At 34.4% G+C, this 19712-nt stretch overlaps 1 protein-coding gene across 13 annotated transcripts in view; it reads right to left on the minus strand.

Annotated features, from left to right (window-relative positions):
- CNOT2 (CCR4-NOT transcription complex subunit 2) overlaps positions 1-19712 on the minus strand; it is a 129884-nt gene that overhangs the window by 41715 nt on the left and 68457 nt on the right. For 8 of the 13 annotated variants that reach the window (XM_006095471.2, XM_023759459.1, XM_023759456.1 and 5 more), the window contains one exon: positions 7328-7450. The exons of 3 other annotated variants lie outside the window; for them this stretch is intronic. In XM_006095471.2, coding sequence (XP_006095533.1) covers positions 7328-7450 — 123 coding nt within the window. Of the gene's footprint in view, positions 1-6367; positions 6414-7327; positions 7451-19712 lie in introns of those variants that run through there. 2 more of the 13 variants (XM_014461501.2, XM_014461502.2) reach the window with 2 other exon arrangements.

Consider the following 19712-nt stretch of genomic DNA (forward strand, 5'->3'; position numbering starts at 1 on the left):
TGCTATATGTCCCTGTCGATAATTAGATTCTATTTCATATTCTCTGGATACTATCAAGCGCCCATGACGATAGTCACAAGCAGTCAATCAGATAATCATCACTTTCATTCAGAATAACCCCCTCGGCTGTCTTACTCTCATCTCATACAAACGTCCTTCAGGTTTATCCACTCGGCCCACTTTCGTGCACCATGTCTGAATTTATCTTATAAAAAGGTAATATATATCCGACCCTAACAGTAGAATGACTGGGAATGACTGGTCACTTTGACACACACTTACCTCCAGGGGGCAGACGCTCATCGCAGGAGCTACCCCCTGGTGGTCAGTGTGCTCCCACAGGGGGAGCTCTGCTCAGCCACAATCCAGGCTGATGGCTGCCAGCACAGTGGTGGTGGCAGGAGCCTCTCCTGCCTCCTCAGCAGCACTAAGGATGTCTGACTGCAGCTTAGATCTGCTCCCTGCTGGTAAGTGGACATCCCCCTAGGGCTGCCGGGCTGCCAGAGGGATGTCTGACTGCCAGCTTGGGCCCGATCCCCGAGGGAGCAGGCCTAAGCCAGCAGGTGAACATCCTCCGAGGGGTCCCAGACTGCAAGAGGGCATAGGCCGGGCTGAGGGACTCCCCCCGAGTGCACAAATTTTTGTGCACCGGGCCTTTAGTGAAAAGATAATATATTAAAAACACCAAAAGAAGAAAGAGACAAGACAAAAATAAGTCATAGGACCTGATATCTTATGAATCAGATAACTAACAACAAATTATGCATTTACTAGATACTTCAAGTAATTTTGATTAAAACATTACATTTTAAAAAAGAACATTTTAAAAAGTATAATATAGCCAGGCTGGTGTGGCTCAGCGGCAATTGTGGGTGGGGTGGGGTGGGGTTAGGGCACATGCCCAGGTCGCAGGCTTTTTTCCCAGTAGGGGGTGTGCAGGAGGCATCTGATCAATAATGTTTCGCTATCATTGATGTTTCTATCTTTCTATCCCTCTCCCTCTCTCTTTAAAAAAAAATCAATAAAAACATATTTTAAAATGTATTAACATATGCTGAAATATTTGGTAATAATTGTAAAAATAATTCCATTAATCATTTAACATTCAAATTCTTTACTAAAAAAGGTATGAAAATAATCATTCTTATACTGTCTAAATTTTAGGTTAGAAGCAAAGTACAAATTTACAAAAAGGGCATATGACTGATTCAAGGAAAGTTCACATTTTTAAAGGCTCTTAATATAAACTGATAAACTATTTTGTACAAAGACTATCCTGTGTTAATTATACTTCTAAGGCATTTACTTCAATGCTCCCTCATAGATACTGGCTATTCTTCCACTACAAGAGAAACAAACAAACTCCTTGCTAGTATGATAGGACTAATATAGTATTTTCTGAATATAAATTATTATTATTAGTGTTTAACACTTTGTAACCATTTTCATAGAAATATCAAAATTTAATATCTCTTATATCATTTTAACTCCTTTAGATAAGTAGGTTTTTATCTTTAAAATACTCAGTTTGAAAATTATGTGAATGACAATGACTGTAGATTTTAGAACATTCCCTTCAAACAATTTGACATTTAATTCCAATTTCTTTAGAGTATATAGTCTGATGTATTTATATTTAATTATACCAGGTTATCACTTTCATAGAAAAATGACACTTATATGCATGCTTATTTTCTATTAAAAGTTTTAAAGGTGAGTTTTCAGTTTTTTAGGTAAATAATAATATTTCCTATAAATAATGTTAATTTTGCCCTAACTGGTTTGGCTCAGTGGATAGAGCGTCAGCCTGCGGACTGAAGGGTCCTGGGTTCGATTCCGGTCAAGGGCATGCCTTGGTTGCGGGCACATCCCCAGTGGAGGGTGTGCAGGAGGCAGGTGATCGATGTTTCTCTCTAATCGATGTTTCTAACTCTCTATCCCTCTCCCTTCTTCTCTGTAAAAAATCAATAAAATATATTAAAAAAAATAATAATGTTAATTTTGTTATTTTTCAATATCAACTTTCTTTCCCTTTCTTTAACAAAGACTCACTGAGAGCCTACTATGTCCTATGCATTATTACAGCTTCTAAGAACACAGCAGTAAACTAGACAAGGGAAAGTCTTTGCCCTTGTTAAACTTAAATTCTAGTGGAGTAGATAGGATACTAAACAGTTAATAAATATGTACTTTCAGGTAGAGATAGGTGCTATGATTGTTAAAATGCAGGAAAGAATTTAGAAGGATAGTGGAAGTAGTACAGATAATATACAAAAGTCTGCTTAGGAAGAGTGATCAGAGAGGTCTCTCAGATATATTTTAGCAGATACCTGGATGTAGGGTAGGAAGACAGAGAGAACCATGTGAAGATCTGAAAAATGAAAGTGCAAAGTGCTAAGGTCCTGAAATAGAAAGAATTTAATGACAATAGCCAGCATGAGTTCAGTATGTACTTAAATACTAGTCATGAGGATGACCATATAATGGTGATAGAAGGTATCCTTATTTTATACCAGATTTTAATGAAATATTATTAATTGGCCTAAGAGAAAGCATACTTGCCATAACTGCTGTAGGATAACACGAGTATGAAAGCTAGGTATGGGTTCAAAATGGCTGCTGTTTGTCAAAATAAGGAAGTAGCCTATTCTTTATCAGTTTTAAGAGTTTTTAAAAATATGCAGTAGGTGTCACATTTTATGCCCTTATTCAGCATATATTAAAACAAGGGAGAAAGGTTCCTATAAATTTGTCTTCTAAAATGATTATACTTAAGAATCATCAAATAAGTGCAAAGACTCACACTAGAAAAGATGTTAGCAATTAAAATATAAATATGTATATTTAAAATTCTTAAGTTGATTAGATTTTATTACCCCCAAAGAGTTGTCTATTTCATGTCTTATATGAATGCCTTTCATTTTCTGTAAGGTCCTCCCCATAAAGAAAATAATTAAGATGAAAAAGAATCAAATCCATATCTGCCTATGATTTTATCTTTGAACACATTTAAGTAACATATCTGTAATATTTACAAAACTACTTCTGTATTTCAAAACAGAAAATTCAGCATTCTATAGGAAGACACATACCATACAGGGATATCTTTAAATAAAAGGTCTTGGAAAATAAGAAGTAACAACCACTTAACAATTTAATTAGCAAATAATCTCATAAAGAACAGTTTCCTATATACTTCTATGATCATGTATATGACAAAAAAGTTACATTTTATATAATATGAATAGTGTAAATCAGGAAATTGGTTGTTTTTTGTTGTTGTTGTTTTTTAAATAATTGGCTTAAAGATTCCCTCAACCACTAGCCAGTTACAAATTAAAATTATTTTCTCACTGTTCCCAGAGAGAAAAAAATTACAAAATTATCCATCATTTATTTAGTATTTAAAATTTTTTTATCTTCAAAAGTTTTATAAAAGACAAAAATAATAATTATTTGCAGATGATACATAAAACCTAAAAAACCCGAGAGAATCAAACAATAATATTATTCATATATATTATTCAGTGGTAAATTTATTTAATATTTACTACCTGTCTTCTAAAAGTTTTGCATACAGTTATTCATTCAATTCTTATAACTACTTATGAGTCATATACTATTTCTAGTTTATAGATGAGAAAACAGAGACACAGAGACTAACTTGCCCAAGTACTATTTACACATAGCTAGTAAATCACGTGGTTGAGATATAAATTCATATAGGAGGATTTCCAGAGTCCACATTTCCAATCAACAAAAACTAATAAAAGACTTTGTAAGGTAGTAGGTTATAAATATATACACAATCAAACTATTCTATATACCAGTAAAAACCAATCAGAAAAATACAATAAAAATAACCACCATAAAAACCTACATATTAAAAGGTATAAAGAACAGAAAAAAAATAGCATATGCTAAATCTAGCATATTGCATATACTTGCAGAATGCAAGAACCAAGAATGTTTTCAAAAATATTTTTAAAAGTTATATAAATATCTACTTAATATCATTTAGTTAATCTCTTGGCATGTAAAACCTACCTGGTCATTTATGGAAAAGTTTTCTGACTGGTGAGCTAATTATACATGGTGTAGGGACAACTGGATATTCAAAGTAAGGGGGAATCTGGCACTATAAAATGCACACCTTAAACCAAAATATATTTCTAATGAACATAAGTTATATGTGAAGAATGAAGCACAAAAGTACTAGAAGTCTAAGTATGATCTCAAAAACAAAAACAATAAAAGACTGATGAATCAAATTCAGTAAAAAAGAAAAATATTTTGTATTTAAAAAACTATAAAATAAACAAAGCAAAATACTGAGAAAATATTTGTAACAAATGACAATTTTCTTTTTAAAAAAATATATATTTTTATTGATTTCAGAGAGGAAGGGAGAGGGAGAGATAGAAACATCCATGATGAGAGAGGATCATGGATCGGCTGCCTCCTGCACACCCCACACTGGGGATTGAGCCCACAACCCGGGCATGTGCCCTGACCGGGAATCGAACCCTGAACTCCTGGTTCCTAGGTCGATGCTCAACCACTGTGCCAGTCCGGCCGGGCAAATGACAATTTTCTTACTCTTATATATAGAATACACCAACAAATAAACAAGACATCATCTCAATAGAGAAATAGAAAATAGCACAAAAACAGGTAGTCCACAAAGAAAGAAACACAAATGGCCAATAACTATATGGAAAAGACACATCACTCTATGTTTGTGCATGTGTATAAGTTTAGCAACATCTTACTGTACATTAAAACAGGAGATTTCTTTTGTCTATTGGCAAAGATGTAAAGGTAACAGTTGGTATTCTTGAGGGCATAGAGAGTGCTAATGAAAGCAAAAATCCCTACAAGCTTTCAAATAGAAAATATGTCAGTATGTCCCAGAGATTTAAATAACATTTTTAAAATAAAAATATATAAAGTATATAATTACAATTTTATTAATAAATTATTCCCGACTGTCAATACTATGGGTAATTTATTTTCTCCCATGAATATTTTCTAAAATTTTCTGTACTATTTTATAATTTAAAAAGTATCAGCAATAGCAAAAATTTATAAGTAGTTACATATATATTATTATTCCCATTTTACAGAGAGAAAACTGATGCTTGGAGAAATTTTTGCTAATAGACAAAGGCAAGACCCAAACACATACCTTTACTGCTTTAGAGCCCAAATTCTTAATCCCTATGTCTTATTACCTTGTTAATTAATTAAAAAGTTTTATGAATTAATTCATTCTGTGTTGTTTCTGTGACAACTAGATTGGAATGCTAACTAATATATGTGAGTATGAGAGTGGATGTAAATAATTCTGACTAAAAAACTTTACTCTCTAGAAGACAGACATCTCTAGCATTCATTCTGTTCACATATCTTATTTCCGAATCAGTTTGCAAGTTTCATATCTTCCTAATTGAAATAAATGCTTTTCATCAATAAGTAACATTCCACTGCCACTTTTCCATCAAACTTAACTTTTGCTACACAATAACACACCCGAATTAGTTTTATAGTTTCTGCAGTGATGCTACCAGAAAGACATCCCAAATTCTTTAACTCTAGATCAATACTTAAATATAGCAACTTATGTAAAATATAATTCCATTATAATTTATAGCAAATAATTAGAGCACTAACATAACAAAATAAATTAGATGACATTATTCTGAGTTATAAAATTGCACACTAAGTATAAAGAAAACCACCATACACATAATTTGAAAAGAACCCTAACAATGCAACTGGTAGTTTGTTGCTAAAATGACACAATTTCCAAATACAAATAAAGTGGAATAACACCAAAACGGGGGGGGGGGGGGGGATCTTTAGAGTCCACTGAAATCCTAACTTAACCTAGTTAAGCCAAACTGTGAAATTCTAAAAGACGCAGGAATAAATTTTAATGAAAAAAATGAAAGAATTTGTTACATATCTTAGAATTTTATAACTGTTTAAACACCACTAAGAATCTTATTAGCTTAACAACTAGAGTAGATTATTAGAGAGAGAGAGAGAAATTAGGAACAGCAAGTTTGTAAAGGAAAAAAGAAAAGTACAAAGTAGAAGAATGCAACTGGTTTTCCTAAGTATACAGCAGGTTCTCCTATTATGTCGTTTCATTATTATGTTGGTGGTGTTGGTGATGGGGAATCAATTCCCAATGGGGACCACTGACTGTATGGAGTTTGTACATTCTCCCCATGTCTGTGTGGTTTCCTCTAGGTACTCTGGTTTTCTTCCATGTCCCAAAGATATTGTTAGGTTCACTGGCGTGTTAAAAGTGTCCCAGTCTAAGTGAGTGTGGATGTGCGTGTTTATGAGGGAACCCTACCATGCAGTGGTTTCCTGTCCAGGGTTGGGTCCTGCCTTACATCGAGCTGGAATAAACAGGTTGGAAAATAATTCTCTTAATTGTTTTTATTAATATTTCTTAAATATATATATATAGCTCATGTTTATTTCAATGTTTAATATTAGATGTGTTTTGGGGATTTTAGAAGTATGATGTTTTTGTGACCAAATATGCCATAGGAGCTTAACTCTTGTTTATGTCAATTAACCTATGGTAAAATTGGTTTTGTCACATATCATTTTGCTTAAAGTTGCAGTTTCCAAGAACCTATTGATGACGTTAAGTGAAAATTTACTATACAGTGTATAATTTAAAGTAGTTTACCAGAATTTGAAAATAATAATTGAATTCATTTAAAATATTTTATCAATTGGCTAATTATGACTTGGCTATGTCCTAAATCCTTTCATTTCAAATGGGAATATTGAACTATTAGCCTTCCAAAGCATTTAATTCACACCTCTATATAATCTTCCATATTTTGAATATAGTTCTTCGAAAATTTTTTTTATTATTGCATCCCTACAATTGAACAATGGAAAAAAGCTGTTTCTATCTGAGGCCTAGGGTTATAGCTAGATTACAAAGCAAAGGTAAAGTTTCATTGAGGCCTGTCATTATACGTTGAAATCTGTGCAAATCTTTCTATTCTATATATGTGTTTCAACACAAGTCACTTCACAAATTAAAAAAAAATTGATCTTAAAGCAATACCATGTTTACCCCATGTCTTTGAATACTTCCTACCACAGCATTACCATATCCCAACTTGAGAATCAGAACATTTGTCTATCATTAGAATGTAACTTATTCCTGGGCCTAGAAATGTGCCTAAAAGATAGTCATTCAACCAAAGATGGTACACTGAAGTTCATATACTGCTTTTCAGGAACCAGAAAGAGACAGACTAAGTAAACACAATGTAACTGATTAACTTACATCTTTTTCTGACCGATGTGGAAACATAGAAGACTGGCTGTAGTACATATTTTCGTCATGGTAGTCACTGTCGACCCCCTCTACAAACTTCTTTCTTGAAGCACCAAACATGCTGTTTGTCACCTAAACAAAAATATTGCTTTTATCAAGAATAATATTTTGGAAAATGTCAAACTTTACCTTATTCTTATGTGGAACCAGAAAATGAAGGGAGCATTGCTAAGATGAAGAAACAGATCAACTAAGGGCTTCTGGAACACGTTAGACTAGTGGTTCCCAACGTGGGGCCCATGCCCCACAGAGGGGGGAAATTTGACGTTTATGGGGGGCAATTCAAGAATGAGTTATTAACAGTGAATTTTTTGCATTTCTTATGGTTCTAGGGGCCTCATATACAGTATATAAATATATATTGACATATATATGCATTTCAGTTCTCTATTATATGTTTTGAAACTTTATTTGCTATTTTTTCATATCACTTCATATTATTATTTTTAACAATATCTTAGTGATTTCGTCCTCAGTACTTCAACTGTCCATTCATTCTGTTATTTTTCTCTTTCATGGATGCTATGTTCTTTGGAAGCTTTAGACCAAGTTAATGGCTTTTTAGGCTTCCTCCATGTGAATAGGAGCTCATTTTTTGAATAATAAGAATTATATGTCACCGGGGGGGGGGGGGGGGATCAGGATTTTAGAGATGCTTAGGTGGGGCATGGCCACCTAAGATTGGGAACCACTGTGTTAGACATATATAAATCTCACTATAACAATATAGTACTTAATGTTTACATCCAGGCCATAAAAATAAGAGGAGAAATATAAAGCCTGTCTTATACAATAATTCCACTTAAAAGAAATAAATGTCACTTATTCTTGGGGGGGGGGGGGGGAAGCAACCCCAAGTATAATTTTCTCCTGCAAACATTTTTTTGAAATTAAGTTTGGGTTTAAGTATTCAACATCTTCACATGCATCTTCAGTAGTAGTGTCTTTGTAAATACTATAATTACTGATTAAATTATCTGTTTTTCCAGAGTACATGATATTCACTTACAATATAAGTTTATTAAGATATAGTAATTTCTGAGTCAGTATTTAATGGCACACAAGGAGTTTTAACTGAAGCCACAGGACCCACTCATATAATATTATAGGATAATTTTTTCATTCATCATCCTGGTGTAAATTTATATTCTCCATTACATAACATGCTTACTCTTTTGCTTTTTAAGTCTTTTTTTTTTAAAAAATATATTTTATTGATTTTTCACAGAGAGGAAGGGAGAGAGATAGAGAGCTAGAAACATTGATGAGAGAGAAACATCGATCAGCTGCCTCCTGCACATCTCCTACTGGGGATATGCCCGCAACCAAGGTACATGCCCTTGACCAGAATCGAACCCGGGACCCCTCAGTCCGCAGGCCGACGCTCTATCCACTGAGCCAAACCGGTTTCGGCTGCTTTTTAAGTCTTTACCACATCCAACACTAGCAATTTTGAACCCAAACCAAAATATGCTAATATTTTGCTAAAATATGCTAAATCTATGCTAATTTTTACTTATTTTCAAAAGCTATCAATTGACGTTATTTAAGATCAATGTGTAAACTGCAATGTCACGATAGGAGAGATATATAAAGAACTAAATACATGGTGACCACATCTTTCCATAAAAATTTTTGGGGAAAGCATCAAATTTGATACTTTTCTTGTACACTTATTATGAATACAGGTATTTTCTTCAACTATAAACAAGAAATGAACAATTTCTTTCAGTTCTCATTTCAAAATGAAACACTGTAGTTACTATTGTTTATCAGTAGATATGGTGAACTAATATGGTACAGACTTTAAAAGCAAGTTGAGCCCCAGTTTGGCTCAGTGGATAGAGCGATGGCCTGCGGACTGAAGGGTCCCAGGTTCGATTCCGGTCAAGGGCATGTACCTTGATTGCGGGCACATCCCCAGTAGGGGGTGTGCAGGAGGCAGCTGATCCATGTTTCTCTCTCATCGATGTTTCTAACTCTCTATCCCTCTCCCTTCCTCTCTGTAAAAAATCAATAAATTTTTTTTAAAAAAAAAGCAAGTTGATGTGCAAGTTTGTTGAAAGCATCCATGCTATTTAATAATTGCTTTTTTATCTTAAGTTCCCTGTTAAAATTGTAGAAAACTCAAATATTTAACTATTCTTCCTGTTGAAGTCTGAGAGAAAGCTATTTAATTAACTATCAACAATAGTAAAAAACAGCTTAACCACTGCTTTGCTATATGTTTTTGGACTATTAATCTCTTTAGGTATGAAATACAGAAAGTTATTTTTAAAGGGTCTATTAATTTGTTAGGACATACTTAATCTTCTTTGGGCAGTGGACTCCCTTGGTTAATCTCATGAAAGCTCTTCCATAATTCTGAATGTAATTTCAGGGATTAGGATTCCATATGCCTATCTCTATCCCCCTAAGTAGTCACTAACAAGAAGGAAAGCACTTTATAATCTACAAATTAAGGCACTTTAAATATGAGATTTTAAATGCTTGTTTTGTAAAAGTTAAGGATACATTTGAGTTCTATTTCTAAGAAAGAACACATGAGAAAATGCATGGAACTTATAGAATTCAATAAAATTATGTGAGAGTACCAGCATATCTCTCTTCATATTTAACACACATAAATTAACTCAAATAGATACAAATTAAACTCCTCTTTGATAATTTTTGTATAACATTTATCTTCAAAACCAATTACAGATTTCTAGAATTCCAAAACTGAAGTTAATTGTACAGAATAAAAAACTTCATGCTAATATTGTGCAAAGGTTTTACTGTTTTGAAAGCAAAACTAAACATATGAAGTGCCCCATACAAAGGAAAATGTTTCTTTTCCATCAATACCAGATTTTCCCAGATTCAGTGTATGTGTGTTCCTGTGTGCCAGAAAGAACACAAATGTGTAGAAATTCATATTTATTTTATGTGCTAAATCACACATCAGTGAAAATGCTAATTATTCCTACAAGACTTATGCAAAAAAAAAGAGAGGTAAAAGTGTAATAATACTCTGCTCTCCAAATTCAAGCCCAAGTCCAGGGATGTGCACTGAGATGAAACAAAGACTTTCCTAATCCATGACAAAACCAAAAAGAAAGGAGGAAAAAGACAACATAGTAAGATTTTCATAAAAGCTAGTTTAATTTATTTTTAAATGGCCTGTCCTTTATTCCATATAGAATAATGAAATGGAATAGGAAAGTTTTTAGAATAATAACCAGGAAGGGTGGAATTGGGAAGATAGTCAAGCAGAGAAGTAAGGGAGCCAACTAGGCAGAACCATAGGAAGAGCATTCAATAAAGAGGAAACAGCAAGATCCTCAGTGTTGTGACTAAAGCAGCATGAGCTTAGTGGAAAATGATAGGAAATAAAGTCAGATATACTGATGAGGGTCAGATCATTTTGTGCCTGACAGGCCTGAGGGACACTGGATTTTATTCTATGTGAAGTGGGAAGTCAAGAGAGGGTTTTGGGCCCTCAACAGGTGGCTCAGCTGATTGAAGCATCGTTTCACGCACTAAAAGATTTTGGTTTTGATTCCTGGTCAGGGCATATATGGGAGGCAACCAATTGATATCTCTCTCTCATCAATAAAAATCATCCTCAGGTGAGGGTTAAAAAGAGATAGAGAGATGGTTTGGGGGCAGTTTAAGGTTGACATAATTTGGCATATGAATGTTCTTAAATGACTGAAAGCTACTCTGTAAGAATTGAACAAAAGAGGGGATAAGAATGGAAGCAGGGAAACAGGTTGATAAGAGATGGTGGCTCAGAGGGCAGTGGCAGTGGTAGAATTGATTAAATAAAGGATATATTTTGAGGGAGAGCTGATACGAATAAACAGATGAATATATAGTAATATGAAAGGATAACATTACCTCCTGGAAGAGAGTAAGTAGAAATCAAAGTATTCTAGATAGCAATTTTTATCAATTTCAAAGAGATGTCAACACTATCTTGAAATATACTAAAATTACTGGTTATGCCATTTATATTAAAATCAACTTGGTAATGGAAATTTTAAAAATTAATTTAAAAATAAACATACTTCATTTTACATTACTACATATAAAATCTGTTATATGTTATACTCTTTGGTATGTATAATCTGTCAGCTTTTTTCAAGCAAACATATCAAGGGCTTATATCTATCTTGTTAACCATCTTTTCTCACAACTCTCATACTAGATGTTATAACAAATGAGAAATAAAAATTAAGAATTTTACCAAGAAAGAACAGGAATATGTATATCCCAAAAGCAATGTTTCTTAAGAACATCTGGAACACAGATCTAAAACATTTAATTGACATTTTTATCTTTCCTTTGACTACACAGGAACTAACGAGAGAGAGAGAGAGAGAGAGAGAGAGAGAGAGAGAGAGAGAGAGAGAGAACACACTTCATTATTTAACTTGGACTAGCTAGAAATTCTTAAGATATGACATTCTCAACATTTAAATACAGTATTTCAAAGCCAATGCAGTAAATCAAAATAATCTCAGAAAAAGAATTTGCAAAACCACAAACTTGATATATTTTTTTACCTTTTTTTAAAAAAAATATTTTTTTATTGATTTCAAAGAGGAAGAGAGAGAGGGGGGAGAGGGGGGAGAGAGGGAGAGAGAGAGAGAGAGAGAGAGAGAGAGAGAGATACACACACACACACCTCATGATGGAGTGGCCCTTTTCCTGATAGCAAACAAATGTAGCTTGATTTCAAAATCTATCTTCAGTCTTAACTCAAGATTCTAGCAGCATATTTTAAAGTGCTGCTAACATTTCTACCTCAGAAGTACAATTTAATAAACTAAATCAGCAATATTTAAAACTTATTTCCTGATTACTTTTTCCTGCTTTGTTCTGCACATCCATCATGTTCTATTCTTTCTTTAGAGTGGCTTTCACATCTGTTTTTGACATTCTTCCTATTATCATCTTAGTTTAAATTCTAGACTAGATTTTTTTAGCCTTCTGTTTGGTCTTCCTTCATATTTCAACAAACATGCTGAGGATTTACTATATGAATTATGCTAGAAATTGTGCTGATGAAGAGAAAAACTAATAGGTAACAGTCCCAAGTCTTAACTCACAGTCTAGTTGGGAGACAGACCTATAAATAAACAATTACAAATAAAAATCTATACAAGTGCTTTGGGAACACAAATAAGGGAATATCTAACTTTGAGGGAAACAGACGGAAAGATTTTATTACAAAAGAAGTAATGTTTTGGTGAGCAAAACCTTGATAAAAAAGGAAATACAGTGCATGGAGTGGGAGCTAACTTTGGCATGAGACAGCATGCACAAGTGCTCAGAAGTGAGAGAAAGCCTAAGAAACAACAAAACTTTTCAATATAGCCAACATGGAAGAAGTCTGTAAGGACAGTGATAACTGGGTAAGGAAAAGTAGGCCGAACTTTTGCCAGGTTAAAAGAGAGCAAGAGTATTAGCAGACAAACCAGGTACAAAAATCTAGATGATGAACTAAGCAAGACTTCCCTTGACTAACTTTATTGTTGTGCCATATTAATAACTACTACATTGACTCTGTCACTTTCCTGTTCTCATGTCTTGTTAATTTCCCCCACCTACAGGATACAGACCAAGATTCCTGAGATCATGACCTTAAAACAACTCTGCAACAACAATAATCTGAAAATCCAACACAAACCTTATGCCTCAGTTTAATTTGGGTTATTCCTAGTTGTTCCTATTCATCTCTGAAAAATGCCATATGTAACCCTTGTGATCTGCAAAAAGTGAAACTCCACGCTGATCAGACTAACTCTAAATATTTATTGAAATCATCCTATCTTTCCATCTTTGTCACTTCCCAGCATATCTCCAATATCCTCTGAACATTTTTTTAACCATTCTTATTCCCCTTAAATCTACTTTCCCATATCAGCCAAAGTGAATTTTTAAAATAACTGTCATGGCCCTACTGATTGGAATGCTTCAACAGCTTGCCAAATCAATAATATTGCTTACAAAAGGCCCTAGGTCAGTGGTTCTCAACCTTCCTAATGCCGCGACCCTTTAATACAGTTCCTCATGTTGTGGTGACCCCCAACCATAAAATTGTTTTCGTTGCTACTTCTTAACTGTAATTTTGCTACTGTTATGAATCGTAATGTAAATATCTGATATGCAGGATATATTTTCATTGTTACAAATTGAACATAATTAAAGCATAGTGATTAATCACAAAAACAATATGTAATTATATATGTATTTTCCGATGGTCTTAGGCGACCCCTGTGAAAGGGTCGTTCGACCCCCAAAGGGGTCGAGACCCACAGGTTGAGAACCGCTGCCCTAGGTAATCTCTTTGACCTTAACTCTCTCCACAGGTCTACTGCCACACCTCAGTAAATCAAACACAAGTTCCATTACACCTCAGGGCCTTTGCATAATCCTGATACCTCTATTTAGAATGCTTTGTCTCCCATTCTCTGAAACTTTCACACTAAGTTAGGACCCCTGATTTACAGTCATTGAAAAAAATAACTCTTCTTGATCACTTACTATGTGCCAGGCAATATATCCTAAATGTTTTAAAATGTATTTACTCATATGCAATCCTCAACGCTTACTTAGTACAGTAGCCCTTCCCCCCTTACGCACAGGGAATATGCTCCAAGACCCCCCAATGGATACCTAAACCTTAGATAGTACCAAAATTTATACACACAGTTTTGTTCCTATACATACATACTTAGGATAAAACTTAATTTATAAATTAGGCACAGTAAGAAATTAATAACATAATAAAACAGAATTAAACAATATACTGTAATAAAGGTTATGTAAATGTGGTCTGTCTCTCTCGCCTCTCTCGCATAAATGATCTGATAACCATGATGTCTACTAAGTGACTAACAGTTGGGTAGCGTATACAGTGTGGATATGCTGGACAAAGGGATAATTCACATCCCAGGAAGGATGGAATGAAACAGCTTGAGATTTCATTATGCTACTCAAAACAGCATGCAACTTAAAACTTATAAATTGCTTATTTCTGAAATTTTCTATTTAATGTTTTTTGACTATGGTTGACCGCAGGTAACTGAAACCACAGAAAATAAAACCATGAATATGCATTTACATATGTAGTCCTCATTTTTAGATGAGAACCAGCATAGTTGGGTATATTGCCCAAGGTTCCATATCTGATAAGTGACAGAGATGGGATGTGAATCCAGACAATGTTCGAGTCCTCCTCTTTAGCCACTATAGTGCAGTGACTCCCACATGTGCAACTAATAATTAATGTATGTATTCTCCCCAAACTCTAAGCTTCATGATGGGAGAAGCAGTAGGGGGCAAAAAAGGGGAAGGGACAGGGCTTATTTTGTAGTGAACAATGGTAAGTAGGAGGCCACAATTAAATATTTGTGCATGTTAAAAAGATCTCTACAGTAAAAGAATGAGAATGGACTGGATAGAATTATATGAAACAAAAGCCAGTCTCTACCAGACTGATTGTATCTATTTTAGAAAAAGATACATTAATTTTTTTTTAATTGTGCTGAAAAGACTATGACACCAATTAAAAAGTAATTACTGGCCTGGCTGGTTTGGCTCAGTGGTTAAACTGTCTCTCGGTTGCAGGCTCAATTCCCAAACCCAGGAGGGCGGGTGTGGGAAGCAACCAATCAATGTGTCTCTCTCACATAGATGTCTCTCTTTCTCTCCCTGATCTTTCCTCTCTCTCTCTCTCAAAAAATAAAAATAAAAACAACCAAAAAATCAATGGGAAAAATGTACTTGGGTGAGGATTTTTTTTAAAAAAGTAATTACTGTTTCTATATTCCACATGAATATTTTTGAGTTCTTTCTAAATATAAAGAACATAATTTAATTCTTCAAGGAATTAGGATGATTATAACAAAATTCTAAAACTCTAAATTTCATTATAAACTACCTAAATAGATATTGTAGCATTAAATATGTAGGATACGTCTAAAAACTGGGTTACAAGAATAACAAATTCCTAATGGCAATTTTTTCTTATGGATTCTGTAGCCAGGATTTTTACTGTTAATATGCTGACACATGTGAACCATAATAAAATCAACTATTTCACAACACTAATATATGAAGACTTTTCCACAGACATTTTTTTCACTTCTAGTAACAGAGTTTGTACTCACCTTGTATTATCAAGGATAAAGTGCCAACATATGTGTTTGTGTGTGTGGGGGGCGGGGGTGGGGGTGGGGAGGAAGGCTGCACTGTTCCTTTTTTACTCTTTTCTAATGGAGGTTCTACTCTGATTGCTGAATAGACAATCTGACTTACTGCTTACTTTTCCCTCCCAATACCACATTTACTATCACATACACACACGTTCTCTGGTGTCTACAAAGTAGGCAGAAACCAATTAATAAAATCACAGCCAACTGCCATTAACATTTATCTGCCTTTATCAAGAGGTAGTCTATCAAGATTTGAAACAAATCATGAGAAGCCATAATATCTGAAGATAATCAGGTATTTTTATTATTGCCCTTTAGAGGGAAAGGCTGACAGGTCTTTCACTGAGAGATTGCCCAAGTTCTATGGAACTAGTATATTCCTATTCAAAGATTAAATAGTATCACCTAGAAATATTTATAGCCCAAGGAATTTTTATTTTGGTAGTATTTTTTGGTATTAGGATTCTGAGCTACCAATCATGTTCCACAACTATTATAAATAATCCAAATTTTATTTCATTATGGAAAAACACTAAAGTAAAATAAAAAAGAAATGGGCTTAAATAAAAAAGAAAAGAGCACATAGAGTGGACAGGAAAAAGAAATCTAGTTTCTCAAAGAACAAAGAACTTAATATTTGGAAATCTTTAGAAAAGAACAAATGATCTTCCACTCCTTATGTAAGAACCATATTACTCTTCAAGTCTTACTAGTTCTAGAATACTGTGGCTTGATATTTACAATATGATAAATGTATAATGAATAGTTTATGAATCTGCTTAGAATGGATCTAAGAAAAGTGAAGGCTTAAATTTTAAAGGTAGAACATATAAATTCATCAACTTGTATTGATAGCATGGAAATAAAAGTAAGTAATTTCATACTCTTAGCAAATGCAGAATGCCCAAATGTGCAAGAAAAGCCTTAATAAATACTAAAAATGAAGTTAACAGGTAGATGCACAGGAAACATATGACTCTGGTTGGAAATGTAATTCAGCAGAAAACTAGGGGCCTAAATGAACATATTCACAATCACTATTTTGGAGAGTAGGCAAATATCCTGAATAGTTCCAGGAATTATAAAAATATTTTGTAAGCGGTCTCATCCAAAAGGACAGGGTACACCATATCTAACAAAAAGATGGAGAGAGAACATAAAGAGAATACATCATTCTTCCTAATCCAAAGACCGTTTACTGAAATCTGTAGTCTGAAGCTGCTTTACTCATATATCCCCCAAAACCATCCCTTTAAATGTACCCCCCCAATCTAAAAATTCTCTACACAGTGTTAATAAAAAGTCTATAAATGCCTCTATTAGTTTGACTTTGATGTAGGAAAGTATCTTGTATATATTTCAACTTGAAGAAACAGATTCTGTGGTTTTCCAAAAATTAAAAATTGCTTGTATCAGTACGCCTTATACACATTAAAACTTGAATCACTAATACAAGTATATAAGCTTTAAAAGGTAAGTGCATTAGCCTAAAACCAAAACTCTAATAACTCAGAAAATACTAATCCATAGAAAAAAGCACACAACCATATATTAACTAAAAAACCCACTATAATTGGTATGCCTATGAGCAGTAAGTTAGAGTTGAGAACTAAAATTAAATAAGCAGTACTTTGTCTTTAAATATTAAGAGAATGGCAGATGACTTTGTGGATGTACTTAAATTCCTAAAATTAGATAAGTAAGCTTTTTAAAAACCAGGGATAACTTTTGGTAAAAGCAAATTCAAACAAAATGACAGAGAAAAATTTAGACTTTTAAAGAAATCAATCTAAATATAGGACTTAAATAAGATTTACTCACTTTTATGAAAATGTAAATACTTGTTTTATAACAGTAATATAATGATGCCAAGAAAAATAGATTCTGACTATTATCAATACTAAGACTAATAAAAATAGATTCTTATTTAAGTTATTTAAAGATAGCATCTATTCAATAACACAATGAAGGTGCAAAATATACTAAAATAGTAAATGAAATACAGAGGAATATCAGAATGCTGAATTATGCTATATAAAGCAGTCTCAAATGAAAAGTATTCCTTCAGCAAGGGAACACAGGACCTTTAAAATACTTCTAAACATCTTGCCATATAAATTAATTCAATCAACATTCATTGAGCATCTACTACGTAATGTGCTAGATATTACATTTGTATTCATATACTTTATTCATTTGATGCTCAGATTGAAGGAACATCACAAGTCAAAGAGAGCAGAGGTGTGTCCTAACCGGTTTGGCACAGTGGATAGAGCAATGGCCTGCAGACTGAAGGGTCCTGGGTTCGATTCCAGTCAAGGGCATGTACCTTGGCTGCAAACACCGTCATGGGGTGTGTGTGGAAGGCAACCAATGTGTTTCTCTCACATCCATGTCTGTCTGTCTGTCTTTCTCTCTGTCTCTCTCTCTCTCTTTCCCTTCCACTCTCTATAAAAATCAATACAAAAATATCCTTGAGTGAGGATTAACAAAAAAAGAGAGAATGTAGAGGCAAAACATTTACAATGGATTCTTGTACCATTACTATGGCCTCCAAGGCCTTAGTGAACTTACCCTTCATTACCTGTCCTCTCCTACCATTTCCCCCTTTTTTTACTGTGTTCTACACTGAGCCCCTCCCCTGCTGTTTCTCAAACAAATAAGGCATGCTACTATCTCCAGGACTTTGTACTTATATTCTTTAGGATTGTTCTTCCTCCTAGATAATTATATCATCTTTCTTCAGATATTGAGGCATATTAGTGAGGATTTCCCTGTTTACTCTATTTAAAATTACACTATCCCTTTCCCCAAACCCTTAGGCACACTATCCCCTTTCCTACTTTAATTTTTTTCTGCATAATACATTAGCATATAACTTATAATGCATTTTATTTGTTTGTTTAATGGCTTTCTATGCTTTAAAATGTCAGTTCCATGGAAGCATTTGAGATCTTGCTTCCCAGCATGTCATAGGTTTGGCTCAAATAAACTCTTAAAAAAATTCTCTCTCTCTCTCTCACACACACACAAATAAAATAGACAGAATAAAATGTCAACTCCATAAGAATAGATTTTTTTGTTTGTTTCTTTGTTTATTTCTGTCTCCATGGGATCTAGAATAACCGCCTGGCAAGGAGTAGGCTCATAACATTAATGTGTCCTCATCTTACTCCATGCATGCTATTACCTGAATGTTATTTGACACTAACTGACCAATACAGCATGCAAAAACTTTGAGTATATAAACTATTTTTTAAAGTATTCAAAAATTAATTTGAAATTTTACAGTTCTGAAACATAAGTTAAAAATTGTTTTATGCCTTTTCCTACTGAAATTGACAACCACTTCCAAAATACCTAATAGACTACCAGAAACCTTCATTCTAACTATGAGAAGTACTAGACGAGGATTGGGAGATTTAAACAATTTTTTTTTCAACTTCCCAATTTTTTTTCAAGTTAGAATACATTTTGTTTAAAATAAGAAAAAGGTGTTTTGAGAGTATTTCAAGTATTTCAGAGTTATAATTTAATACAATGGGACAATATGTCTCTTTTCTATCACAAAATTCCACTAGAAGAATTATACTACTTAGAGCCACTGGATTGCACTGTAGTCCATGGGAATATGTACTTGGAGTTAGCTGAACAGTGCACAGCCTATATACTCAGTCTAAGACAGCGAGCGTGGTACAAATAAGCACTAATATGTATTTAGTGTTTGCCAAGTAAGTACTGCTCAAAGCACTTTACATGTGAGCCTATATAATAAAGACGTAATATGCAAATTGACCCTCGCGCCCTCACAAGATGGTTGCCTATGACCAGGCCAGCAGGGGGGTTAGTGAGGGACAACCAAATGACTTAACAGCAGGCTGCATGGGGCGACCAGGCCAGAAGGGGGGCTGTGAGGGGTGATAGGCCAGTAGGGGGGGCAGTTTGGGGCGACCAAGGCCGGCACGCGGGGGGGGGGGGGCGGTAGGGGGGGACCAGGCCGGGGGGGGGGGGGGCGGGGGGGGGCAACCCCACCCACCCGCGGGGGAAAAGGTTTTACGTTTGGGGGCAATTTAATTAGACCGGAGGGCGGGGGGGGGGGCCAAAACGCCGGGGGGGGGCGGGGGGGG

The sequence above is a fragment of the Myotis lucifugus genome, unplaced genomic scaffold, assembly GCF_000147115.1.
Source record: "Myotis lucifugus unplaced genomic scaffold, Myoluc2.0 scaffold_156, whole genome shotgun sequence".
NCBI classification, from domain to species: Eukaryota; Metazoa; Chordata; class Mammalia; order Chiroptera; family Vespertilionidae; genus Myotis; species Myotis lucifugus.